Here is a 27,180-nt window from a genome sequence, read left to right as displayed (position 1 = left end):
GCTAACCACTGCTCTCCTGAGATGGCAGTTCCAGCTCTTTATGAAATTAAGCTTGGTATAGCAGTCACTAATAAGTATTTGTCAAAGGCCCACAGTCATCAAGTAGCAGTTCATTTGACAATTATGTTAAGGAAGCACGCAGTTAGCAGAATAATTGGAGCTCTTTTTATGCAGGAAGAGGAGTGAGCTGGTGCCAGCAGGCATCCAGGTGTTGGTAGGATTTTGTGGATCTGATCTCGAGATAGAAAGTGGTCCACACAGATCTCTGCCTGTGACAGAAGTTCAGATTATGTTGCCTGGGTAATAATACTCAGTTGGTCTTGTCTGAAATAAGGTTCTTTTTTCTTCAAGGGCTGTAGTACTGATGTTAGTCTTAAATATTTTTGCTGGTTTTATATTGTCTTTTTGCCTTCACTTCCGCCACCCCCATGACTGTTTTCTTAATTTCAGTTCCAAATGCACTATTAGTTGAGCCCAGCCAAAAGATGTCTCTTTGCCATTGGCTTTCACAAGTCCAGTCAAGCAAGACTTCCACAGTTATTCACAGGCAGATTCTTCTAACCCTTTTTTAATGTCCTACCGACTAGGAAAAAAATGGTTGTGTCTTCTTATCCTGACATTGTGTCTCAGGACAAAAGAAAAAATTTCTGATGCAACAGATCCTTGTGATAGAAGGGTTAAAAATTAGAGGAGTATACTGTTGTCTCTCTGCAATTAATGGTCTTTTCCCTCAACTGGTAATTTCCACTGATAGTTCTTCAGAAATAAAGCCCTTTTGGTTTTGTTTTCTGTATAGTCCTAAGACACAGCAGTAATTTGAGAGTGCATTATTAGTACTTTAAAGGAATCCTTCCATGTTGAAAAACAAGTTCTTTAGTTACCGTAAATACAACTGAATGGGAGGAATAACCGATAAGCTAACAAAGTATGACAGTGCCTAAAATAACCTTTTTGTAGTCAAGAATGTAGCATTCAAAGTGTGATACTACAAGACATTTCAGGGCTAAAAACATGTTCTGTTCACAGGGCATTAATTGCATTTCCAGTTCTTTATAGTAGCAAGACGTGTAGATTTCAACACGGCTACATTTTCAGGTCAGAAGAGGAGCACAGCCCAATTTGTCCCCTGAGCTGTACATCTCGGGGAGACACAGAGAAATGCTTCTTTAGTGGGTGACTTCATTTTCTAATATCTGTGATTTGAAGATGCTTACAAGCTTTGTTTTGAGATTTTTAGGTAAGCCTAGGAGCAGTAAGCAGTGGAAGATATAGTGATCATGATAAACGTGATAAATACAGTTTGTCGCATATCGTTTACATCGACTTTATCATTAAGTGTGTTGTGCTTTTGCATTTAAGTGTATATTATGTTAAAAAAGCATGTGCATATGCGTGTTGCTTAGGGATTCTCCTGGATGAAAGTTGCTTATATAAGTGTAAATCACTGTTTTCATTGCTGATTTTGTAGCAGTAAATCCTTCCATTATTTCCTGGCTATCCAGACCTTATGACACAGTATGTCCTGTGCCGTCATACATGTGAGAAGGCTTCTTACGGGGAGCAATCAGGCCGGACCCCAATCTCCAGTGCAGTTTTTTTTTCTAATTAAATTGTCATCGGAAGGAATATCTGGAACAGCAGTTTTCATTTTCAATCGAGGAAAAAACATTATGAGTCTTTGTCATTTGATTAAAAGTTACTTAACCTTTAAATTGCTACAGATGTAAAGATAGCTCTGAGTTTCCAATGTAATCGCCTCCAAGTTAAAATCAGGAAAATCTTTGTGTAATGAAACCCATATGTCATAGTGAAAGGATGCAAAACACTGGCAGAGTGGGCTGCTCTAGCAGGAGATTCTGCACCCAATCTTGTTAACCAGGACTGCTTTTGGTAATCCCTCATCTCCTCACTTGTAAGAAATCAATCTGTACTACTGAATCTTTTCAACCAGCAACCACAAAATTTACTGCAGAGAGGCAGCTTGGGGACAATTGTAGTAGAAAAGGAGCCCCAAGCAACAAGGCTAAATGCGGGATTGAGGGATTGAAGTTCTAAAGAGGAGATTATATTAAACCTTATTCTGCTCCCCTATCAAGTAGAAATCTCCCCTTCTTTCAGCCCCAACCTTTCCTACCCAGTACCTGTTTGTGAGATCTGCTTGGTAGATCTTGTGGAGCAGCAAACTTAAATCACTCAGTACAGCATTCTCTGTTAATTATAATAGCCTGATACCATTTTTCAGTACATTTTTCTGAAAGAGTCTGTTCAAGCACTCAACTTCCATTGTAACCAGTGCTGGTAACGTCTTACAGTGTTTTTTCTATAGTCTCTAGTATCCTCTGCCTCCTCCCTAGTAGGTGAGATTAATTTGCATCCAAGCTATTGCGATGGTGTCCATTGTTGATTTTTCTATTGTAGTAGATGCACAGTGTAGGCAAGGTTGTAAATCGTGACTTGACATGGGAGATTCACATTTCTGTTTCATGCTGCACAGCCTCTGTAGTGCCTCTTTGCTGGTACAATGAAACCTGCACTCAAGCCCTCTCTGCACCTGAAGCCTGTGGTTAAAGCAACCATGTTAAAGAAAAAAATCCCTAAGGTTTTCACTACAGTTTTGTCCAACCTTTTAATTAAAAAACCCACCTCTGCTACGCAACTGGCTTCTGCTGGTCCCTTGGGTAGTTGCTTAAGGCAGGTTTTACCATCTCTCTTAGACTGCAATCAGATTTAGAATGTGGGTGATGGTTTCTTCATTCACAAGCTCTTCCCTCACTCCAGCAAGCTCCAAAAGGCCCCATTGGAAATGATATTCCCATTATTAAGAATTCATTTATCAGAAGCAATATTGAGCAGAGGAGTCAGTTTAATATTAGAGGCTTTTCTGTGCGAAACCCAAGCTCAAATCATACTCCAGTGCAGATTAAAGAGGAACAAAAGAGAAGGAATAGCCAAGACGTTTGAACACACTACCATGTAGTATGTATTTGGCCCGTGTTTACCAGGAATACATTGAACTGTGGTTCTTGGGCAGATGAGAGAAGCAGCTGAAGCAGGCAAAACAAGATTGTTAATGTTTGTGGAAACTTGCCCTTAGTTTGGCTGGGATTTTTTTTATCATATGAGGATGTTATTTCCTGGCCGTTTTCATACATATACAAAGATGTAAGGTCCTTTCTTTCAGTTTGGCATCCTATCTTTAAAAATAAAGCCCCGATGCAAGCCCGAGTATGTGAGGAGAAGAGGAATACAGAATAGCAGAAGGCTGTCTCCTGCTCCTAATGGGATTTTGTAGCAGCATGTGCGAGTTTGTTTCAGAAGTCAGAAATGAACAGATGTTGGTATAAATTACCTCTGTGTCTGATGTCTTGCAAATTAAAAGCGCGGTTGGCATCACTAAACAATTTCACCAGGTTGGGGGGGGAAGCGGGCGGTGATTATTGTAGCAGGTCGGTAAGAATCTTTAAGCTGCAGCAGAACAGGATAGCAAGGATAAAGGAATGAAGAATAAAATGAGAGGTCTGTGAATTAATCAGAAATGTTAACATCTCCGATGACAAGTGAACAGGAGGGCACGTGCTCTGGAGCAACCCCCAACCCACAGTAATTTCACTCAGCGCGCAGAAGGAGTCTATGCTCTCTGCCTGATTTATAGGGTGCAGCCCTCTTTGGGGGAACAGAATTGTCATGCGTTCGTATATCTCCTATATGGGACTTGCACTCTGGAAAACTTTCCACTCTATCAACTACAGTTCAGCGTTGTGCTTCCTCCGTTAAGAGGGTTTCAAAGCCATGAGCTGTTGACGGTGCAAGGCAGGGGGGTGTCAAAGAACTGGTGCTGAAAATCTATTCCTAGATGAAATTTTTAAAAACTTGCATTTTTATTTAATCGTGCTCTTTGCGCATAACGACTTAGTTCCTGACAAAATAACAATCCCCTCATGCCCTTCTGCAGCACCTTCTATCCGTGTGTCACTTTGGCAGCGTTTAAGAGCTACAGGCTGTCTCGTGGGTGGGGAAGTGGGGGTACAAATGAGTACTTGTGTGATAGTTCGCGCCGTGAATCAGAAGCAGAATTGGGAATGGATCCCAGATGATATAACTCACAGCTGGAGGCATGAACCGAGGGAATACTGCAGGGATCTGCTTGAATCTGCAGCCAGTCTGAAGCATGTTCCACACAGGGCAGTGGAGACTTGGCATCCTATGAATATCAATACGTACCAGACAGTTTGTAATACCGCTAATTGTTTTACAGGGATCTTGTTGGTGACAATACCTTGTGGTACAATTTGGGGTAGCCAAATTAGAATGTAATAATTCAAAGAAGAGCCTTTAAGGCACAAATTCTAACATTTAGGTAAGGAATAACAAAATGTCTTTACCTGAGGGTACATATTGAGTATTTTAAGCTGAACATTTTTATTACATTTTATTCTAACAGATAATCAGTAATGTCAAAAGAAAACCCAACATCAGCAACAAACCCACCTCCAGTTTTTATGCTAATTGTCACTTCTGTTGTTCCTCTCAGTAGAGAGGTCAGGAATTGAATGGATAAAACAGAAAATGAATTCCCATCTCCTTCCAGAGTCTCTCTGGGCTAGGTGTGGGAAACATGCGTGCTTTCATCAATCCTGCGAATAAAAACCTCCATGTTTTGATGCCTGCCAGTCCAGCACAAAGCTTTCACCTTTATTTAAAAGAAATGAAGGGAAACACTGGTGGGAAGATTGTCTTTCTCCAGGACTCAATTGCTAATCATGTTGTCTTTGATGCATTGTATTGTTATTGCAAGACAAAGATAGCATTAGGGCTGCTCTGCCAGCTTGGGAGCTTATGGGCTCACAAGTCAGAAATGTCTCGTGCGGAAAAGTGGCTGTGTAAACCCTGCTGTAATACAACTACCAGAGATTGATGGTGCCAGGAGTGAGAGAGAGACATATAAACCTTGCCTTGCTGTATTAAACATCGAAGGACTGACAATGCAGAGAGAGAGAGAAGACCAAAGCTCTATAAACCTTACTTTATTACACCATCCATAGATGAACTGCATTGAAGGAATATAAACCCCATTATATTACAGCATCCAGGGACTGACACTGCTGAGAGAGGGGAAATGCTGTCTAATTTCTGTTGAAGATCATAGCATCCAGGGACCAATAATCCTGAAATGGAGAAAGAGAGAGTTCCATAATCTGACGGATTATAACATCCAGGAACAATTGCTCTGAGACAGAGTGATGGAGATCTGGATTACACCGTTCAGAGATGGATAGTACAGAGAAAAGGAGATGCTGCAAGAGCGTAACGCAGTAGGAATAGAAAGCATAGATTGTATGTAATGAGACAGCCTGTGGGAATTATTGCTGAGTTCAGAAGATTCCAGGCCTTGCCTGCATTTCTAGGATGTCAGGAATTCAAGCTGGGATGCAGTTTTAGTTGTTTTCTGCTTAAAATAATTTAAATAAAATAATCCTTACTCACTATTGCTATAAGCACAAATGTAAATTAATTTCTTATCCTATGGTTAAAATCTGTAAATTATGCAATTGTTTGGGTTTCTTGGCTTTTAAAATAATATTAATCTCTTTTTCCTCCCTTGTGATTTCAGCTAGAGAAATGACTCGAGGGAAATTCCTGAACATCCTAGAGAAACCCAAAAAGTAGCTGCCACATCTGGAGGATGGACAAAAATACCCCAACTAGATCATTTTGCGTACTGCGGATCCAGATGAACCCCAGAACTTCTAAGAAGTACAAAGCTCTTCCTCTAGACCTTCAGAAGCAAACATCTCTTTTTGCTTCTACAGCTCATCTCTTTACAGGGGAGACGTGTTGCATGCGCAGGTCACAGGGATTGCAGTTGGTTGTGTTGGAATTAGCTTCATCTGACCATAAGATGTCCAACAGGAGGACTCGGCCCTGACATGCTGTGGCAAAGTTACCTGTCCTAATCAGCTCTTCAGAGTGAAGAGCCATACTGTCCTTATCCCATTGCTCTCGGTGGCAGCACCTGTTTGAAGCACACAGCAGATCTGACGCCGGCCAGTGTGCGTCATGAGGCATTGACCCTTTCGTGTGTCTTTTGTCTTAGATGCATTGAATTCCCATGGGCAGTTTCTGTGCTGAAAGGTTTGAGCAGAGTTTGGGGTGTGGATTGACCCATAGCACTGGTTGGCAGGAAAATATGCTTTTAGTGCAGAAGTTGAGTCCAGTCTGTGCATTAGATTCCAGTTACTCACTACCCTCAGAGAAGCATATCTGAGAATGACCTCCAGACCTTTGGTGTACCAGGAGCTTCATCTCACCGCTTAATGGTTCTCTAGCGAAATCAAGACTTGCAGACCAGAGGGCAGAAGAGGTGTTACTATATTATGAAGGAAAATATCCCGACAGAAGCTTTGGTCAGTACACAAGGAAGCAGCTTTGTTGGTCCACCGCAACATGCTGCTTACAGAGCTAGAAACTGAAGAAAGTTATAAAATGGAAAGAGTAATATTTTCAGTTGGCGCTCCAAGAAGGAGCAACAGGATTGTTAACCACATTGCAAGGATGGCCTGCTAATACTAACACAGAACCTTAACAATTCTGAATATAACGTTTTGTGGTATTTTTAATTATTTATAAAACAGCAACCTCAAAATTCTTCCCTAACAAACCCACGATTTTTAAGACAGAATTTTCTGTGACCTGGTCTCTTTCAGCACACAGTTTTGGGCTTTATTCATCTTACGGTTTAATGTCTTTTCCTTCTGTTAATGTACTTCTGCATGTTCACCCCTGAGAAAGAGGTAAGGAGCATGTTCAGACTTTCTATTTTATTTAAGAGAAGAATTTTTTCCATGTCCTCCTTTTCTCCTTTTCATAGCAAACAACATTTTAAGCATTAGTAAATATGTCCATTCTAGGTTACAAAATAATATTGAAATATTAGATGAAGAGCAGGGTTTTTTTTCTCCACTTAGAAATGGTATTTTTAGCATGCAGGCTTTTCAAAACTTGTCGTTTCCCAGGCTGCAGTCACATGTGAGAGGAGAAATGACTTGGAAATAAATGTCGTTAGAGCCTTGCATTTTTCTGTCTTTGCAGAGAGAGGAGACTCTTTTCAGGTGCATGTGTAATAAAGAAGAGGAGGTATTTTTTTTAATCAGATAGACTTCTCTGAATTGTTGCTAAAAAGCTGGTGGCCTTTCGATGTGCAGTCTGTGGTCTTGGTTATTACTGGTCAGAACTGGGCTGGCTCTGGACAGCTCCTGCTACCCGAGTGCAAACAGTTAAAACCCACGTCCTGGAAAGACCTTGCACAAATACTGAATATTTAAGACTGTCAGCAGTCTGATTTTTAAACTTAATGGATTGATTTCTGTACTTCACAGTTTAGGCAGAGCTAAGCTTATCAGGAGCTCCATCCCTTGAGAACAGAAGAGTTAAGACAGATGAATGTGAGGAGAAGCTAGAAGTGATAATTCAGAAACAGAGAAAAAAACCTGCTGGTGCAAACTGATTTTGCTGTAGCTTTATGTATTAAATTGTACATTTTGAATGCAATTTAAAGTTTTTATACTATATACATAATATATATACACATATTTGACATAACGGGATACTTCATCTGTATGACCAATATGAGTTTGTGCATTTTATAGAGGTTTGTGATGCAACACATTAAGAAATTGAGATCTGAAAGGAGGGAGGAATATAGGAGAAGATATGAAAGCCTGGCATGGAACTATATGTATATTTTCTGATATGTTCACTAAGGAATTTCAAACTGTAGGTAGTTTTTAGTAACATACATGTGTTTAAAGAAAAAAAGAACAAAAAAAGCATTTTACTCTATACAGTACGTACCACCTTCTACAGTGCAGCCAGTAACATATGCTTTAGAATTGAGATATTTATTGGCTTTGTACTTGTCATCTGTAGAGATGAGTCAGGGATGTATTTTTTTATTGGTAATATTTATATGTATTTTTGCGTGTTAGCCAGAGAATTGTAATCTGTCTGTTATTGCTTTGTGGTTTGATAATAAACAAATGCAAACCTCAGAAATTTATCTGGGTTTCCAAAATAGCCCTTTGAGATGCAAAAGCTTTTGCTTAGCCACCTAGTCCATACTCTTCCTCGGGCTTTTCTTCACACTTCTGCATGCCGCCACCCCAGGGTTTGGCCTGTGGATGCTCCGTTCCCATCAGTAAATAAATATTTGGCAATATTCAAATGGTACTAAGGGTTTTCTTACCTCCTTGAATCCTGTTTTTTTTCCCTCAGTGATGTCCTTCCTGACATCCCTGCAGTATCTATCTATACAAGATAATCTGGGTGACTTTTTGTTGCTGATAACCTGTATTTTGAAACAAACAAAAAATTTTGATAAATTAAATGATGGGAATGAAGAGTGGAAGAAAATGAAGATTTCATAATATTAATTGAGATAATGCATTGGTTTATGAAGTGTTCCATGTGTTGGTATGTTAAATGTTACTGTGAGGTTCTTGGAAATAAACCCAGTATGTATTTAGTTCCTTTTAAATGCCAGTGTTACATATATTCAGTTGTAAAGGATGTTCACTTCTGTCTTGGAGTATCAAACACTTTTTCAAGTGTTTTCAAGTTTTCAACACTATCAAACACTGTTTAATCCCACTGAGAAAATTCTTGTTCGTTATATTAGTCATTATCAAAATAAAAGTCTAGTTGCACTGGCAATTGAAGAGTGTAATGTTCCATTTAACTCAGTGTTTTGCCATTATAAAACCATTTTGGAACAATCCTATAACCACAGTTGTCAACTTTGCTTCTGTTTCCCTCAACGAGTCACCTATAAATAACGGATTACTGAAAACTGACTGATCCAACTTGGAGGTAATGTTTGAACCTTATTCTGGTTTATCTTACTGATTTTTGTGTTACATAAAAATGTAAGGTGCTATTACAAGTCAAATCACAAGCCCATCTTATCTGTAATCTTCTCTTTGATTATAAACAGTTGTAGACTCAGAGGGAAGGATATAAACAAAAGGCTTACACAGAGTGATTTTGCTTTAGGGTAACTTACCCAGCAATCTGCTTTAGTTGAATCTGATCCACAGAAGACCCTACCCTCCATAAATTTCTTTTAGTTCTGATTTGCTGTACTTCTGTCCTCTAAAATGCCCCTGAACAGTGAGTTCCATAATTCGGTTATACAATTAAAAGTTTCAGGAAGAAAAAGGGGGGAGGGAGTGATGGGTGTAATTGTTTTAAACCTGCTTACTCTATAATTTAATTTGGAACATTTCATTTGCTTTATTGTCAGAAACGTTCGGGTTTTTTCTTCTTTGCTGTCTGTGCACTGGTCATGCTTTTTCAGCTTCTGTTACATTTTTGGTTCCATGGTTATGTTCACCTTTCTTATGTTCATGATGTTCATTGTCTGTCTTCTGTTACAGCCTGTTCGAGGTGGCATCATCAAAATTGCAGAGTGTTCAGTGTGCGAGCGAGCGTTCCGTGGAGGAGTGTAAGTCCTAATTACAGCTTATATTTTGTTCCTCTGCTTTTTGCTCCCACATCATTGTGGGCTAAATCCTGCTGGGAGTATCTCTAAGAACAGGATCATGGCTTAGATTTGCAGTCTGTGCATGCAGCTGATCTTATCCACTTCATCTTCATCCACACTAACTCGTCTTAGGCAACACTTTTTCCAAATCATGACAACAGTTACGCCAACCGCTTCATGTTCAGGAAGTCATACTGGATAATACCATCATCAACCTATGCAACATATAAAAACGACAAATTACATCGTTGCCATATGGTCTGAAATCCTGAACTCCCATCCTACCACAAGTTGAGTAACATTGCATAAACATTTCTGTAATACTTCTCAACTAATATCAATTTTTAGACATACGCAAGCAGAAGAGAGACAGCTCTTAACAGGAAAATGTGTAATTTCTTTAAGTGAGCTATCTGAATACAGCATGCAAACTTAATATACATGAAAATAATCCTTACTCCTTAATGTTGTGCCCCTGTTTTCATATAGCATCCTATTCTGACACTTTTTTAAAAGTCAGTAAATACTCAGTCCATAGAAGAAGATAATTCACTGAAGGAAAATTTCCCAGAAGTTCCTCTGTGTCTCTTCAGCCCAGCAAAATCACAGCTGGACAGAAATATCCCGTGGACCAACAAACTCTGAACTGAATCAACATGATTAGAGCAACAAATGCAAATCTATAATCTTCTATAATCACTATACTAAGAATGGCCCACCACAGAAATACCAACATATATGCAAATACCAACCAAGCATATCCCAACATATATGTCTGCCAGTGTGGCAGATACTTCCAAAGATACTGTATGTCTGGTGCCAAATACACATTGACCTGATAAGAGATGAACCTTGGTATTTTGAAAAGAAAGGAAGAGAGACAGACTGGATCCTTTTATTTTCATGCGATACTGTGATTCTTGGAATCAAAGCTATTCTAGAGACATGTTATCTCTGCAAATCAGTCCTTACATCAGTGCTTTGAGTTTCTTTCAGGAGGATGTGAAATACAGAATCCTGAAGTCAGTTGTGGCCTATCATTTGAATTCCATATAAAGACATTTAAAAGCTCAAGTAGCCAGAGGAGTATGGACTGATCCAGTGTCTAAAGAGTATAATTCATATTCTGCATAGAATATGTGCAATAATGCATTTTTTTTCTTTAGATTGTGCTAGATTTTCAGCATGGTGGGATCTCTTCACATTTTGACTTCATCATCCACTGAAACTGCCAGTTTTTAGACTTGACCTTTTCCGTCATGTCCCTTTGAGCAGGATGACTGACTCCAGGCAGCTGATGCGTGTACAGAATAGGCGTTTTCTTGTTGGGTTTGTGTGGTTGACCTCTGGCTTGCCTGCTGATTCCTATAATACAGATCAGTGACCAGTGAAGCCAGAATGCTCCCTGCCTGTCTCTGTTATAGACACCTCAGGAAGGAACAGAAAAGAGGAAGAGGACTGAGCTTGAAAGCCCTTACTTAATTGCTAGTAGAAAAAATGGGTAATAAGAATGACCTTGCACCTTATTTATTGACCAGATCTCTGGGGGGACAAAGTACTTGACTTGGTTCTGTATCACTTGAAAGGCTGGCTCTGTGGCCAATAGCTGATGAGTAGCTGTAACAATATAGGGTAATTAAATTTTGTGCTTGCAGGCACTTGGATGCCAGGGAAGATTCTCCTTTCAAAATACCAGGCACATCTAACAATTTTCCTCGTAATCACAGAAGTTTAAAGCTAATTCCGAAGCATCAGAAATTTTCCATCTTCCACTTACTACAGTAGCCCAAAACACAGCAGGTTATATCAGAAAAGGCAGGAGGAGGGTTCATCAGCTACAGCAGGATGAGGGACAAGGGACTAGCATAGAAACCCAAGTGGGCATGGGCGCTTGGGCTGCCTGGTTATATGGCCTTTATTTTGTTTTTCTCTCCCTGCATTAAAGTAACTTATTAGTTATAGCTAGTTTTAAGTGATTTATTTATATATATATATATATATATGTATATTGATTATCCTAAATTGCCTTTCAAGGTAATCACCAGGGCCTGTATGTCTCTCGTACATCGGTTTGTCACCCTGTCTTAGGTTTCTTGCCCTGCTGAGCACTGAAGCCAAACAGCATGTGTAAAACCGGGGGACGAAGCGCTTCTGGCGAGGCCCCCTGGCCTGATTTGAGGAGGGACCTGTTTGTGGACCAGCTGCACAGGAGGCAAAGGGGTCTGCAGGCCCTGAGCTTCCTTAACGGGGTCAGCTGAGGTATTCTGCTCAGAATGGAGCTTGTCATAAAAAATCAGGGAAAATGTTTTGCTGAAAAATATTTTGTAGAGGATGGTTTCCCAGGAAAGTGTGGGATTTGGAGGTTAAGAGGGAGTGTGTGTCTGCCTTGTTTTGATCAGGGAGTTTGAGTGGGGGCCTCCTCCCCACCTCACAACTTCTTCTGGAAGTTCTCATGTTTTTAATAATTTTGTGCACATCTGTAGAAACCTGTCCTGTGAGACCCATCAGGTGTTCCCTTCCACAGGAGCCGACAGGGTCTCCTTTACACCCACACTCCTTCCCAGGCTGAACTCTGAGGCAGACCCATGGCGTGGCCTCACTGGAGAAGAGCATGTACCAGGAGCTGCGTTTCTCTCAGTGTAGCCCCCACGAGCCTTAGCACAGACTTGAGGCAAATCAAATCATTGATTCATAGAATGCTCTGGGCCAGAAGGGACCTCCAAAGGTCATCTACTCCGACCTCCCCGCAGTCAGCAGGGACACCCCCAACTAGACCAGGTTCCGCAGGGCCTCGTTGAGCCTCGCCTTCAATATCTCCAGGGAAGGGGCCTCAACCACCTCCCTGGGCAACCTCTTCCAGTGCTCCACCACCCTCAAAGTAAAGAACTTGTTCATAATATCCAATCTAAATCTGCTCTTTTCCAGTTTAAAGCCATTGCCCCTCGTCCTGTCACTGCAGGCCTTTGTAAAAAGGCTCTCCCAGGACTTCCTGTAGGCCCCCCTCAGGTACTGGAAGGCCGCTATTAGGTCTCCCCGGAGCCTTCTCTTCTCCAGGCTGAACAACCCCAGTTCCCTCAGCCTGTCCTCATAGCAGAGGTGCTCCAAACTCCTGATCATTTTCATGGCCCTCCCCTGGACCCGCTCTGTCATGTTTGGTTTTGATGGTGCATTTCTGTGTGGAAGCGCAGGTACCTGTGTAGCGCTGGAGACAAGAACAGAGGAGGCAGGCCTGAGAGTTCAACTTGGGTTTTCCACCACGCCGGTGGGTGGAGAAGGCCCGTGTCCCCAGCGATGGGTGGCTGCTGCCCAGCCACCAGCCCTGTGCCACCTAGCTGGGCCCCAGCGCCTGGGCTGCTTTTCTGGCTGTTTCTCCCCGTCCCCTTCTCCTCCTGGTGCCCGGGAGGCGGCTCCCCGTCCCTCCACGGTGCGGGGAGCGCTGGCTGCCGCTCGTTAGAAGAATTGCCCCAAGTCAGACCTATGGTACGAGCCGTGTGAAGCGGAAGACAATTAGGGGCTTATTAGTGTCCTGGGGAGACGTGTAACTTGTGTTGCTGGGACTTACCAAAACAGCGAGAGTCTTACCGGCAAGCTCCAGCCGAGAAAAGACTGAGGGATTGTCTCACCTAATTACGGGGAATGGGCCTCTTTGTGTTTGTGATTCGGTACGGTTGTCCGATCGCTTTTCTCTGGCTGCTGGCTCAGGCCGAGCTGGAAGTGTGCTAATTAGAAGAGAAATGGACGTAGTGATCCTGTCAGCTCTTGTTACCGGCGTGGACAAAGCCGAATATTATTCTGAGGCAGTGTTTTGTGAGTGTCCCCCTTCCAGCTCTCATTAAGGGCAAGGTTGGTGGACGGGGAGGGGACTCGACCACATGGGTTGGCTAATGGAGCACAGTTACCGTTACTGTGCTAATTAACGGGCTCAGGAGGCAAATGTTTCTCCAACCAGTGGTCCCAGCAGCTGCACCTGGTGCTTCCAAAGCCCAACCATCTCTCTGGGCGAGCCAGGCAAATGCTGTGTGCACGAAGGGAAGGGGATTTATGTATGATGCATCCATTAGACATCCAAAAGTGCAGAAGAACCGTAAAAATAGCCAACAGAGGGAAAGGGCATGGCGCTGCAGCAGCAGCCGATTGAGCTCCAGCAATCTCTTCTCCCCACAGCCCCCTCACGTAGAGTGCAAAGTGTCGTCTTCAGCCCTGCAGAGGTGGGAAGTAGACAGCAGGGAGAGACCTGAGGAATTGCCTGGGCCTCCAGGTGCCATCAAGAAATATATCTTCTGTGAGTTGTTATGAACATCACAGGTCCAGGTGTGGCCAGGAAGGGGAAAGCTGGAAAGGCAAGAGGTGACATGAAGGTGAATCAAACTATCCCTCTCTACACTGATGGTGGGACGCTTATGGTCTGAGGTGAGAAGCGACATATACATATGTATGAGGATGTTTTCTTTTACCACAGACAGGCAGCTAGGCAAAATTGAAATTATTCATGAAGGTTAAGGCAGGTGAAGATGGTGACCAACGGAGCCATAGGAAACACTAAAATAAAAATAAATGTGCACTTTCATGCCATTAGCCTAAACCTGCTACAGTTGAGAGTAGAGCGAGTGACAGGAGAGATGGAAGACCAAACAGGAGCCAGAGCAGGTCCTTGGTGTCACAGCAGCTGAGATAGCCTCAGCAGAAGGGAAGAACAGTGGGTGCTGAGGAGGGTCAGTGGAAGTGAGGAGTTTTGTTTACTTGTCACACAGACTTTCATTTTAATGCATAAGTGTTTTTGTAAAGGAGCACAGTAACTTGCAAAAGTAATTGCTGGTTGATGTTTCAAAGTTATGAGAATGTATTAGTGACTGTCTGATTTGGATGTTATGATCCTTCTAAAGGTCCTCAATTAATCAGTGTCTTTGGGCTAGATGTAGTAAAACATATAATTATGTCTTAAAGCTTTCAATTTGCTTTCTCTGTTTTAACAGTGCACTAATTGTATGCACTCATGCATGCTTGGGTACTGTTTTCCGACATATTTGGTCAAGTGTTAAAGTTACAAGAGTTACCTTTATTTCTTGGGTTATTTGTCCCTGATGGTGAAGCTGTTCCAGCAAGAGGGTTAGCTGTGTCTTTCCAAGGTTCCAGCAGCAGTCTCCTGTCATCACGGATAGAGCTTGAGCTCTGCTCCATTCTTATGCCTCCTTATTTTTCTGCCTCTGATAGCTGTGAATCCAGCAAGGACCCTTTATCCCATGGCAGCACGTGCACTATGTCCTAGCCCTGCAGTCCTGCAGAGCTGTAAAAGCCTTTCCCTTTTAACTGGGGTTCATTTCCTACTGGCTGCTGTGTTGGCTTGAATCTTAGGAGTCTTGATGCAGGGACTGATCTCCAAACAGGGCTTGAGAAGTATCTTCCCTGCAAAGAGGTTTATTCTGGAAGGAGGAGATATGTAATCCTCTTACGGAAACCCAAAGAGGGAAGGCAAAAAGCTTTATTGCTCCTGCCTTACCCCAGTGAGCTGGCAGCTTTTTGCTGCCTCACGAATCGAAAAGCGCAGAAACATCTGAATGCAATTACCACACCTGACCTGAGGGTTTCTGATGGATGCCCAGTGAAACCCACATCACCGCTGTTTTCAGGTGTCCCAGCAGAACTGATCTGTAACGCCAGTTTCTCAAGCAGAAAAACTACTGTTATTGCCTGCAGATGGCCACTGAGTGGCCACTTAACCTTGCCTTCCAGGTGCTTCAGTCTTGGTCTAAGGAGGAGTCCCAAATCAATGGCAGAAAACTAAAGATCATCGTACCCACCTCCACTTTCATGCTCTGGAAGCTCAGGAGTCGAGTGACCTCCCTGGGTAAGAGTTGGTGACACTTTTGATGTCAAGCCTCTCTTACGAGATAGGACCTCACTGGCAGCCACCAGGAGAAAAGTCTCCAAGAAGACACATTGCTGGTTTTCCCCCTTTATCTCAGTTCCTTTGCCCAAGGAAGTATTAGGATCCTTGTTACACCTCTATTTTCCTGGCCTGTCATCTTGCTGTATTAATAATATCATACCAAATTTCTCACTTCCAAGTGCAGATAAGGATTGACTGAGTATAAGAACGTGTCCTTGTGAGGAGGATGTTCTGGTGAAGAACATGCTTCATACAGATTAGCAGCACTGGAAAATATTGTGAAGACAGGTGATGGAGGGAAAGTGTGCAATGGCTTCTTGTGTCCTTCATGAAGATCTTCTCTTATGTACCACTTACTAATTGTACAGTAGCTGGCCTGTGGGCTGGAGTGGTGTTTGGAGGACATCTCTTTAGCAGTTTATCAATTGCATTACAGTACTCATTTAAGTCACAGTAACCTCATCAAGTATCAAAATTTCATTGTGCTGTGAAGCATAGAAACACATAATTAGGTGAAGGTCTCTGTCCTCAAGAGCTTATGAGCAGATGAAGCAGTAAAATAGTAGGAGAAAAGGAGACAACCAAGATATAAAGAGACTTGTTAGAGGTTATCCAGGAAACACAGGTCAAGCGCTGTAACTTCTTAGCCACAGTCCAGTGGCCCTTCCACTGCTTGCCATCTGCCTTGTTGTTTCATTAAATAGATGTGGCTTAAAAAAAAAAAAGCAAACACCTAAGCAACTGACAGGCATTAGTAATTTAAGTAATAATAAATTACAGTGCAATACCAGTCATTTTAATCTTTTTTAAAAGACCTGTAAGAACTATCCAGAGAATTAAATTTTTTTAAAAGTCACTTTAATGCAGTGTTAAAGATTGAGAATTTAAAAACAGAACACTGAAAATGAAGGTTTCTCACAGTGCTATTAACTGCCACAGTGTGCACGGTATACACATGCATTTAGGAGAGCTATGAGCATTACAGAGAACCTAATAATAATTATAACATCTTCACTGATGTAGAACACTTATTCTGACCTTCCTGAGCCTTTCACACTCATGCAGAGAGGGTGTAAGTGCTACTTTCCAGATTTCATGTAATTCTACACTTGCTCAGTCCAAATGTTTGCTGGTAGACCAGGGCAGGAGAAGTGTAATTTTCCTAATTCTGCTGTGTTGAAATCCTTACTCTTGCACTGATGCTCTGTGGGTCTGATCCTGCCTTAGCAGAGAACATTATTAAAATGGTCACTGCAGCTCTCTAGGGAGCTTAAAACTAGCAAAAGAGACATCACTTCTCTCATTCACTTCAGTAGTTTGGAAAGGGAGGAACTTGCTACAATAAATATTAGTGAGCCCCATTAGCGTAATACATCTAGGTAAGGTTTACTGGGAGTTTCACTACTGAGTACCAAAATATTATTAGCAAGCCATTTTGGTGGGGGATGACTGTGGAGACGGAGTGGTACGGAAGACTGAAAGAAAAATACAGGGAAGTGAGAAGAATTTAAAAACAGGGGCTTAAAAACAGGAGAGGCAACCAAGAGAGGTAAGAAAGCACAGCTGGAAGACAGTAAAGCATGGGCAGGAGGGTGGGGAGAATGCAAAAGAGCGAAGGTGGCAGACTTACAAATGCAGCTTAAGAAGAAATATAGTGAAAAAAGCAAAACAGAATGGGAGCAAATAGGAAAAGGTAGGGTTTACAGCAAGAAGGAGATCAGAGAAAAAGCAGAAGTTTCATGAGTAGTGGAACCAGTCAGGGAAGCGTGGTTTTCCTTGTGGGTGTGTCTCTCAAGATTGCATCATGTGTGGATTCTCTAATGCCTAGCAGAGGGTATGCTCGCACTTCAGTGAGGGCAGTCATTGGATTTCTTTTGTCAGCCAATTAACGCAACAAAACATAGAGAAATGCATTACCTACCCTCCATAAAATTGTCTGGAATTGGCTTACAGGTTCCAAAGTCATTGGGGCACCCACGTACACCTGTGGATGGGTGCTGAGATAAGATGGTGAGTAGCTGAAATTGCAAATGGACTGAGCGAGTGATAGTGAAAGGGAAAACATTAGGAAAATGGGGATTTATGTCTGCTATTAATGCATTTAATTTGCTTTACTGCCATTTTCTATCCTGGTTTTACATTATAAAAAAATGAAATTAACGAGGATCTTCTTAAAGCCCTCCTCCCAAATCAGGCTAACTTCACTGTGAGCGTCTGCACTGGTTGTTTCTGGGGAGAAAAATCTCACTGTACTTTTGTCTCCAGCATGCAATAGGAGAGACTGAATACTGTGGTTTGGATAATACTTGAATTTTTATTGGGACCCCATCTTATTTTCAGCTGGTCTGTCCCACATGTCCTTCTGTGGACAAACTTTCCTGATTTCCAGGCAGAAGGTGTCACGTCAAGAAGTGTTAAATAGGACAGAACTGACTGCTGATCTCTGGGAGGGAGGGAGAGAGATCCCTCCCTCCAAAACAATACCTTTTTATGCATCATTATCCTTTATTTGTGGGTCTCCAGCCAATTTTTCATTCCGGGTGGTGGTGAAGCCAAGCCAATTTGAATTAATTTTGAGTAGGATTTATGTATCAAATCTTTACTAAAATCCAAATGTATCAAATCCATCGTGTTCCCTTCATCCACTAATTTTATAATTCTCTTTAAAAAAAAAAAAAGCAATCAGGTTTCTCTAGTACAATTTGTTCTTTATAAATCCCTAGTGCTGATACTTGTTTTCTTACCCATAGGTGGTTAGTGATTCTTTTCCCCCATTTTTTTATTCTATTATATTACTGGCAATAATTATTCCTGAGAACTCTAAATTTGCCTTTTTCCTCTTTTTTTTTTTTTTTTATAATCAGTGGCACAATTCCTTTTCTCTAATCTCTTGGCAGCTTCCTAATCTTTGTAACTTAACAAAATCATTGCCTGTGGTAAAAAAAAAAAGTAACATTTTTTATTTTCCTTTTAGCGGGTGGATAGATGTCTCTCTGTCATAAGCGCCCTTCCTGAAAACTTGAATGTACGGCCCGAGTGCTATATATTCAATGAGCCAAATGTGCTGTCAGTGAAACAAATGCGTAGATACCATTAACTTCTTAAGTGAATCCAGTCAGGCTTTTTGCCTGGTAATATCCATTCTGGGCAATTGTTATTGCCTATTGAAAAAGTATCCAGAGGGTATTTGTACATGTTTTTTATTATACTGTTCATAAAAGTCTTAAACTAAAATGAAATAAAAATAGCACCCAAATAAGCTACATACATATTTATATATACATATGTAAGCTATAAATATTATTGAGGGAAGCTCACAAAAAGAACACTATCTTATCAGATCAGTAAATTAATTTAGTCTCAGTATTGGATTGGAGATCAGTCATCAAACTAATGCCAAAATAATGAACCTGTCTAAATTCTGAGAAGTTGTCCTGCTAAATTGGTTATAACTCCCAGCTTGCTTGGAGTTATTCCAAAGTAAACAGAATTTGTACTTTGAAGGGGTGAGTATCTGATGTCTTTTAAAGTCTAGCACCTACACAACTTCAAAATACCTTTTAGTTGGGAGAAGGTGTGGATGGATGCTCTGAATCAGCTGTTCCCGTGCTCCTTTCCTCAGACTCACTTCTCCAGATCTGCAGGAGGTGCTGTCAGCGCTTTAGTCAGAAGACGGTGCGCAGGCAAACCTTTCACTGCTTGAGCCCGACTTCTGCTGTTGGATGGCAGATCATTTGATACCCCCGTGCCAGTCCCAAGTTTACCAAAGTGCCATCTTCACTCTGGACTTGTGGTCCTTGCTTGGATGTACAGAGAGGTGGATCCTTGGAAGGAGATACTGTCTTGGTGGCTTGCTCTTTCCAAGGTAACTACCTGCTCTTGGGGACTCCAAGAGGCTAGTCCTCCTGGTGATTTGCTGATCTCAAAAGAAAGGTTTCCTTCTCTTTGATTTTTGTGGTTGGCACTGTCTTGCAGCACCTTCAAACAAATTAGACATGAGGTCACCCTTGGGACCATTCAGTTTAATTCAAACAGGTTTGCAACAGATCAGCACTTCTGTGCATGAACGTTAACAGTTTCATGTAAGCTAAGTGTTCAGAAACATTATTTTCTACAGCATGGAACCTGATGGCTTTTGGTTCTCCTCTCACCTCAAAATGTTGAAATGCAGGACACATAAGAATAAGGCGGTTTGTTCTTATTTGAGTTAAATGTCTTGAAAAAGTCCAGCATTTTATGGAAAATTTAATATAAAATTCCTGTAGAAATAAGAGGGACAATACTAGCACAAAGGTCAGTCATTCAACATTTATTCATCAGCAAAATAAAAATACATTTGGGCTAATGATAAATTTCACAATTGCTATTTCTTCTACTAAACTAAAATGAGATAAATGTTCTTATTTTTCTTGCAAACAAGATAATTACAGTAACCCTATTGCTCCTGAGCAAGGCAATCGATCAGGCAGCTTCTCTTCTGAAACCCAGATATTGATAGAGAATAGTTACTTAAAAACTCTTCAAGATGAAATATGTTCAAAATGGTATAAAAAGCCTGTGCACCTGTGAACACTCTTCTGCTAACTGGCTTCTTAGGCATATTTAGTCAAGCATGTGTATCAGTAGTTTGGGCACTGTGTACAGCATTTGGGTTGGAAGTGTAGAATTTCGATCCTGAGTTCTCACTTAAAACATGGGATGGTTTGCTGGTGATTGGGAGCTATGTCACTTATGCAGGCAGCACCTGAAAAATGCCTTTCACAGAATCACAGAATGATACGGGGTTGGAAGGGACCTCTGGAGATCATCTAGTCTGATCACCCTGCCAGAGCAGGTCCACCCAGAGCAGGTTCCACAGGAACGTGTCCAGGTTGAACTTCAGAACTGGGAAGTTGACCTGGTTAGTGAAACCATGCACTGAAGATACTTGTGGCAGTTTTTGAAGCTGTTTACCAGGACCTTGACCTAGAATTCAGTGATGCCACTACCAGCCTTCGCATTGATCTGTGAGAGTTGTCATTCCAGCCCCTCCAGAGTAGGGCTGTAATGTGGTACATACACACGAACAAACATGAGCGTATATGTATGTATTGTCAGTATGATCTGGATTTTAAAGCAACATTTCATCAAGCTGCTGTTGTTAACATCACAGCCTCATGTTAATTCACACAAACCCCATGTATCTGGAAAAAAATTACTTCTGGAGCCAGACTCAATAGAAAGAGCTTATTTTTGGTGGCCCTCTGTATGTTACAGAAGAAATTATCTTTGGTAAGAAAAAGAGATGGAAGTATTTCAGAAAATTCAGACCTAAGAAGCCTTCCTTCTGGACAGTCATACTCCTTGGGCTCAGAGCAGTCCTCTTGTCCTGTTGTATTATCTCACAGCATGGAGGTACCCAAGTTAAATGAAGACATTGGAGAATCAGCAGGTCGTTTATTTTTAAAAGTCACTGTTTACAGATAGTGTTGTGAATAGGTTCACATAGGCACAGCTTCAGCTGCAAAGGCACTTAGGAGGTGGGCATCTGTGGGTGGGCATGTGGTCCAGGGATGTTTGTGCTGAACAGCAGCTCATATCTGCAAAAATAGAGAAGAACAGATGAAGACTCGTAATATCTTAGTATTTTAGATCAAACGCTCTTCCTCCTGAAAGGGCCTGAGCTATGTCCAAAGAGGAAAACATAGGAAAAGGTGTTCCAGAAAGCCATGTCACCAGTCCACAAGTGAGCACAGTTCTCATCCAGGCCACGGAGATGGCAGTTTCAAATGATGGCTGATGCAGCATTTTGCACTGGTGTGAGGATCAACCACTGCATCCTTGCAACTACTTAGGTACTGATCATAAGTAGGAGAATCTTACCTTCTTCCTTGAAATCTGGAGCCTCTCTGAAACATTCCAACCTGCTGGAAATCCAGATTGCTTTTCAAAAATGGTACGGTTGCCTCCCACGGACAAACGAGTTGCTGAGACCTTCCCCTCTTCTTTGGATTCCCAAGAGCCAGAGGATTCCAAAGCAAAAAATTCTGAGATAAACAGTAAATTGAATTCAAACAGGTTACCCTGGTTTTGATCTCAGCAATAATTTCCATTCTGTCAAGTTATCTAGAAAGCTTGTGCATAGTTTGTGTCAGGAATGCTTGCGCTTCTGCTACTGTAAACCAGACCACCAGTATTGTACACTTCTCTTTGAGTACTGGTGACTTTTCAAATTTTTTTTCTCCACATCCACAAACTTAGGCCACCCCCTTTCTATACTAAATTTAATGAAATCCTGGTTGTTCAAGAGACCTATATTCAAATACAAATAAATTCTCATGAATATATACTAGTAACCAGTCTCTCCAGCTGAGATGACATCAGTTGAAGTCAAAACATAATTCTGTAGGGTGGGTTGCTCTGAAGAACCGTCTCTCGAATGAAGGATCCTACACCATCCTGATCCATTGATCTGAAGGGACAATCCCAGTGAGGCTACTTACAAGGATTCCTCAAGGATCATATCTGTTACTGCCTACCCTGAGCCTTACAGCTGTGTAAAATTTCCTGCTTCTAGAACTAACCCCCTAAGCCTGGACTCAGCAATTTCCTTATGAACAGAAGGAGCTCTTGGCTCAGTTGAGTGGGGCTTCTGGCTTCTAGTGATGACTTGGGAATTCAGGCAAATATTCAGTATCAAAAAGCTTAGTTTTCCTAAAGCTTAGGCCTTGGAAAAGTCATGGTTGCCAGGAAACATTCCTTCTTCAGAAAGGCGCTCAGCATCACAGTGCAGTGCTTGGTAGGTGAGGCTTCCTATAGCAAGAGAGAGCTCTGAAGGTTCAGTGAGTTAAAACACAGGGAATGCACATTTCCTATCTGGATCTGCCACAGGCATCTTGTTAAACCTGGGTAACCACTTCATCTACTGGAGTCCTAGAACTCCATATGTGGGTACATGTATCCCTATTTATGAGACTCTCATGCACTATGGATGGAACCTGTGTCAACACAGAAAAGAGGAAGGAATTCACTACTGGGTAGGCCAGTGGTATGCCTAATGCTTCATATTGCACCAGTGTATAGTCTTGGTGTTCACACTAGAAGACAACAGCCTTGTAATAGTCAAGATGAGAAATGGCTGAGGTTTAGCCAATTTCAACAATGGATCTAGAAAGAAAAAGAGGAAACTACCTGTCTGGCTCCTCCAAATAACTCTTCTCCCAGGTTCTAAGTGATAAATGCCATAGTAAAAGTTGTTAGGGTGTTCTGTCAAATACAATTTAAATTATAGACACCTTCTCCTGAAAGAGACAGACACAGGAGAGGTTCTGAGTAGGTGAGCAAAATTTATTCGTCACGTGGGTCCATTTGGCCTCTGTACCATGAATCATCACCAAGTCTGGGTGTCTTTAGGGTAGAAAGAAGGAACAACAAATGGGAGAAGGGTATTCATAAAGACCAGTCAGCTTTACCTAACTCCATGAAATTTAAACAAGAGAGCTTAGAAAATGAAGCCCTAGTGCATTTCAGAGGGATGCCGGGCAGTGTGTAAGGTAGCTGTGGAATGCAATAGCAAGATATCGAAGCGAGTTGTTTAGTCAGGCTCCTAAAATCCACTGTCAGCAATATGCAGATGAGACACCTCTAACGGTTTTTCATCTCTTCTGATCACACCAAGACTGTGAGGAGAGCACAGCACTTTCAGAGGAGCCACAGACAGAAGCAAGGCAGAGGGATGATGCTGGCAGGCAAAGGGAAGTGTCCGAGTAGGCGGCAGTTGCGATGCGTCTTCCTTTGGCTGAAGAGCCCCAGCGGTCAGGTCAATCTGTGGTTTAAGACGATTTTTGAGATTCTTCACCAGACTTCCATATGGGGGCCCAGAAATAGCTGCAATTTTTCTGTTACATCCAGGATCTCCTATGTCTGGGGCAAGACTTCCAAAAGAGGAGGTGGAGTTTCAGGGTGGTGAGCGCTCCCCACAGCAACAAACCTTGTCCATCCTTTTGTGACCTTTTGAGTACATTTCTTCAGTCACGTCCTGTCTGACATAATTAGACAGCAGCAAGACACATAGTTTTAAAAGTCCTCTGACCCTCTCCTCAGCAGAGGAACATCCCAGACCTGTCTGTGCTTGACTGCAGCTGCCTGTCCCCCAGGAGAAGAATGCCCGCAAGGCCAGACCTCTGGCAGGTGTCGGTCATGTTCACATTACCTACCCTACCTTGTGCTCGAGGAATATGGTGAAGCTGGTTTCATATGGTGAAGCAGGTCAGGGTCCTGGGTTTAGGGCTCGAAAAGCTGGATTCAGCTCTTAGATTTTCAATGCGACCTTGGTTATGTCATTGAGCCTCTCTCTATGCTGGGGTCCTGCCTGCTCCACAAAGGTGAGATGAGGATAAATTTGTAAATCCAGAGGACCTGCCCAAATTCTACAGCAAGGGAGATGGTATAGGCTGTTAGGTCTTGCTGTCTCATGATTTGCATACAGTAAAGAGCAACTGAGAAAAGTCTTATTGAAAAAAAAAATCCCTGTTTTCCAATCAGTAGTTGTATTCTCTGATGTAAATACAAAGTGACTAACGATGCCTTGCAATGACCTGCTGTACAGTGAGCATGGCTGCTTGCAGCCCACCAGCAGCCACTGTGGGCTTCCGTTGGGGTGATGGACCTGTGGCACCCTTCTGCCACCATGGACCTGCGCTGGGGCCATGGGCATGGAGGGGACTGTTGGATGAGCCTACAGGGAGCCGCAGCCTTGGGAGCCCTCACCCCATCCACATCCCCCTCCTCTCCTAAGTGTGTGCTTGGCCGTTTCTCCCTGAGTTCCCACCTTGTCACTGACCTCCCAAACCCTTCTCCACCCACAGCCTGCTTTGTCTCCATGGGGAGCCCTCCCATCCCACAGCATCCATATCCCCTCTAGGGGTGTTTGTCCTCCCCGGTTGCCCGCAGCCGTGGCTCCGCAGCATCCCGGCTCCCACCGGGCGGCCTCGCTTGTCCCCATCCCCGGGGCCGCCCAGGTGAACGGGTGCCGGAGGGGGGCCGCACATCCCCTGCCCCCCTCCAGCCGATTCCCTCAGACAGGACGTCAAGTTAATGAGCCCTCAGGCCTGTAATTAGCTGTCAATTACCTCAAATTAATCAACTCCTCGCCTAATTAAGCATAATCGGCAGGTGGGCAGAAAACGGGCCATTGTGCGGGAGCCATGAGAAAAGCATGGCTGGCAAACTTGGTTAGGATCAGCGGCGCATTCCCGGACGCCGCGCCACCGACACCCGGGCGCCCGCCCCGTTCACGGGCGCCCCGTCCCCCGCCGCCCCCGTCCCCAGGCCCGCTGCTGTGGGGCAGGGATGGGGGGACCTGCCGGGGCGAGGGCTGGAGGCTTCTCTGCCCCCGGCAGCCTGGGGACAGCCCCCGGGGGGGTTCCGCCTGGGGGGCCCGGGCTGCAAAAAAACCGCTGGTTTGGTTTTAGGGTGGGGTTTGAATTTTTTTCTCGCTTGATATTGGCGCCACCGTGCCTTAATATATCATCTCGCCCTCCCTGTGTTCTCTCCCTGCTTTGCCATGCGTTCTGTGCTTATATGTTCTTAATGTCTCTCTGAGAATGGGAGAGAAACGCACCCTGTGTTTGCTGAGCCAGGCCCACCTCAGTTATAAGCACACCCACCGAACGGCGTGTAGATGGAACATAGAGCTTCAACAGACATTAATTACTACCTATAAAAATGAGTCCTACTGTGTTAATTTTCTTATGAAATTAACACAACTCCCCCCAAAATCCCCCATCTCCAGAGCTGTTTGGCAGAGGGGAGGCGTTCCCCACCGGGGCACGGGTGGGAGTGGGGCTCCTGCCAACTTTCGGGTGTCAGCGGAGCGCGGGGCGAAGCTTCTCTCTGCCACGACAGGGGCCGGATCCCACACACCGACTCCCAGCAAACACAGGCAGAGCACACTGTCGTTCTGAGCCATGAAGAAGAAGGGCTGAGGGAAATGCAATTTCACAGTAAAAGTATTGTGCGCAATATTAAAGTGAAAGGTTTTGATTATGCCTAGAAAGTCCTTTTTTTTTTTTCCTTTTTTTTTTTCTTTTTTTTTATATGTAGCCAGATTATCACCCAGCGTGCTGGATTTACACTGCATTAGTGATCGTCAAGATTAGAGCAGAATCCCCGGATAACAAACAGGAACACAAGACGTCAATTTATGACATAATAGCAATAGTAATGGAACAATAATCACAGTCGAGAGGAGGAGGATGTGGTGGAGGGCGAGTCGGATCTCTCTGCTCTGAAGGGAGGAGCTGCTTGCAGTGGAGTGGCCTTGACTGAAAATCCCTCTGCTGTGTGCAGAAGCATGATTTTATACTTTATTCCTGATGGAGAGGAAAAGCAATGGCCCGGCACAGGTCTGGCAAAGTTGGTGCATGAAACAACAGGCACCTAGAGGGGCAAGTTAGGAGATGCAACCTGCCCCCTTGACGCTGCTAATTGCCTCTGGAGGCCCTAAAAGCCTCCTGGACCACTCAAGGGAAGGTGCACATCAAACGTGGCATTTCTGTGCCTGCAAAAGAGGCTGCAGCTAGCCCCTGCCCTGCAAAGGGTGCCATGGGGTGAGGAGAGCGGGGCTGTGGCGCTGCCATGCTGGGGAACGAGCCAGATCCTGGCAGCTGGCCTGGCCCCGGGGGATTAGAGACGCCCCCACCTCCCCGGCTCACGCGGTGGCACACACGGCAGCCGGGCCCACGAGGCCCCTCTTTTTTTTTCTGCCTGCCCTGCTCTCAGTCGAGTGCTTATTACCACAGCAGGAGGTTTGGGCAGAGACCCCTCTGCACACATAATGCAGGAGCCTGTGAGATGCTGGGGGACTCGGTGTCCCCTCTGTCCCCTTGGCAAAGCCACCACTTTCCAGAGGTTCCCTGCACCTGCCATCTCAGGGTGAATCTCTAGACCCTCTGGGAGGGAACAACTCTTTTTTTTTTGGAGTTGAGAACTATCCCAGTATCCTCATGTTCCTCAATTTACGAGTGTTTTTCTTCCAGCACCCCCTCTCCATCATGTATCTTCCTTTGTCTGAAGCACTGGCCCTGCTATTTGGGGTCCATCAGCACATTCCCGAGGACCAGCTTGGGAGGGATGCTGTGTGTGACAGTGACACAGATGGTTACGTGAGCTCTGGGCGAGCAGTGCTCTCCTGCAGCTCCCTGTTTATTTACGGGTGTGCTGCCGATGCACATTGATTTCACCGGCTCGTTCCCATTTAGAGCTGGAGCACTCAAATGACTTACATCAAGGTTGACTAAGCATTTCTATTATCAGCTGCCTTCTTAATCACTCATAACTCTTTCAGTCTGGGAGTGTGAAGTTCTCCAGATCTGATCGCCATCCAAGGAAGCGGCGGTTGCTTTGGCTGGGCTGTGTTTGAGCAAAAAGGGCTCAGGTGTTTACGAGGGTAAAGCGCCCAAGCCACAGAACCCTTATCCCATGATAAACCAAAACTATTTTTGTGGAAAATACCCCACAAGCACCAACAGAGAAGCAGGCGGTGGAAATCTGTTAGGGCTAGACTGATGGAGCAGCTTTCAATGATCCACTGAAAATCAATTGCAACAGGGCTGAGTTGTAACGGGTCGAAAAATCGCGCTGAGGGAGCTCCGGCTGGCCCTGCGCCCCACGGAAAGGTGCACAGCAGCCTGTCAACATCAGGCACTTAAGAAAACAGTGAAAGAAGGTCACAAATTTCATACCCATGTGGTGTCGTGTGGTAGCACCTGGTGAA

General features: G+C 43.4%; 1 protein-coding gene across 3 annotated transcripts in view; it reads left to right on the top strand.

Moving 5' to 3' along the window:
- Positions 1 to 27,180, top strand: part of LIN52 (lin-52 DREAM MuvB core complex component) — a 74,824-nt gene that overhangs the window by 33,744 nt on the left and 13,900 nt on the right. For 2 of the 3 annotated variants that reach the window (XM_014941969.1, XM_014941968.1), the window contains exon 6: positions 9,432 to 9,499. In XM_014941969.1, the coding sequence (XP_014797455.1) occupies positions 9,432 to 9,499 (68 nt within the window). Of the gene's footprint in view, positions 1 to 5,611; positions 8,710 to 9,431; positions 9,500 to 27,180 lie in introns of those variants that run through there. The other variant, XM_014941971.1, reaches the window with a different exon arrangement.

The sequence above is a fragment of the Calidris pugnax genome, unplaced genomic scaffold (genome assembly GCF_001431845.1).
Source record: "Calidris pugnax isolate Ruff unplaced genomic scaffold, ASM143184v1 scaffold56, whole genome shotgun sequence".
Lineage (NCBI taxonomy): Eukaryota > Metazoa > Chordata > Aves > Charadriiformes > Scolopacidae > Calidris > Calidris pugnax.
Note: the sequence above shows the minus strand (reverse complement) of the source record. Positions and strands in the feature narration are given on the sequence as shown.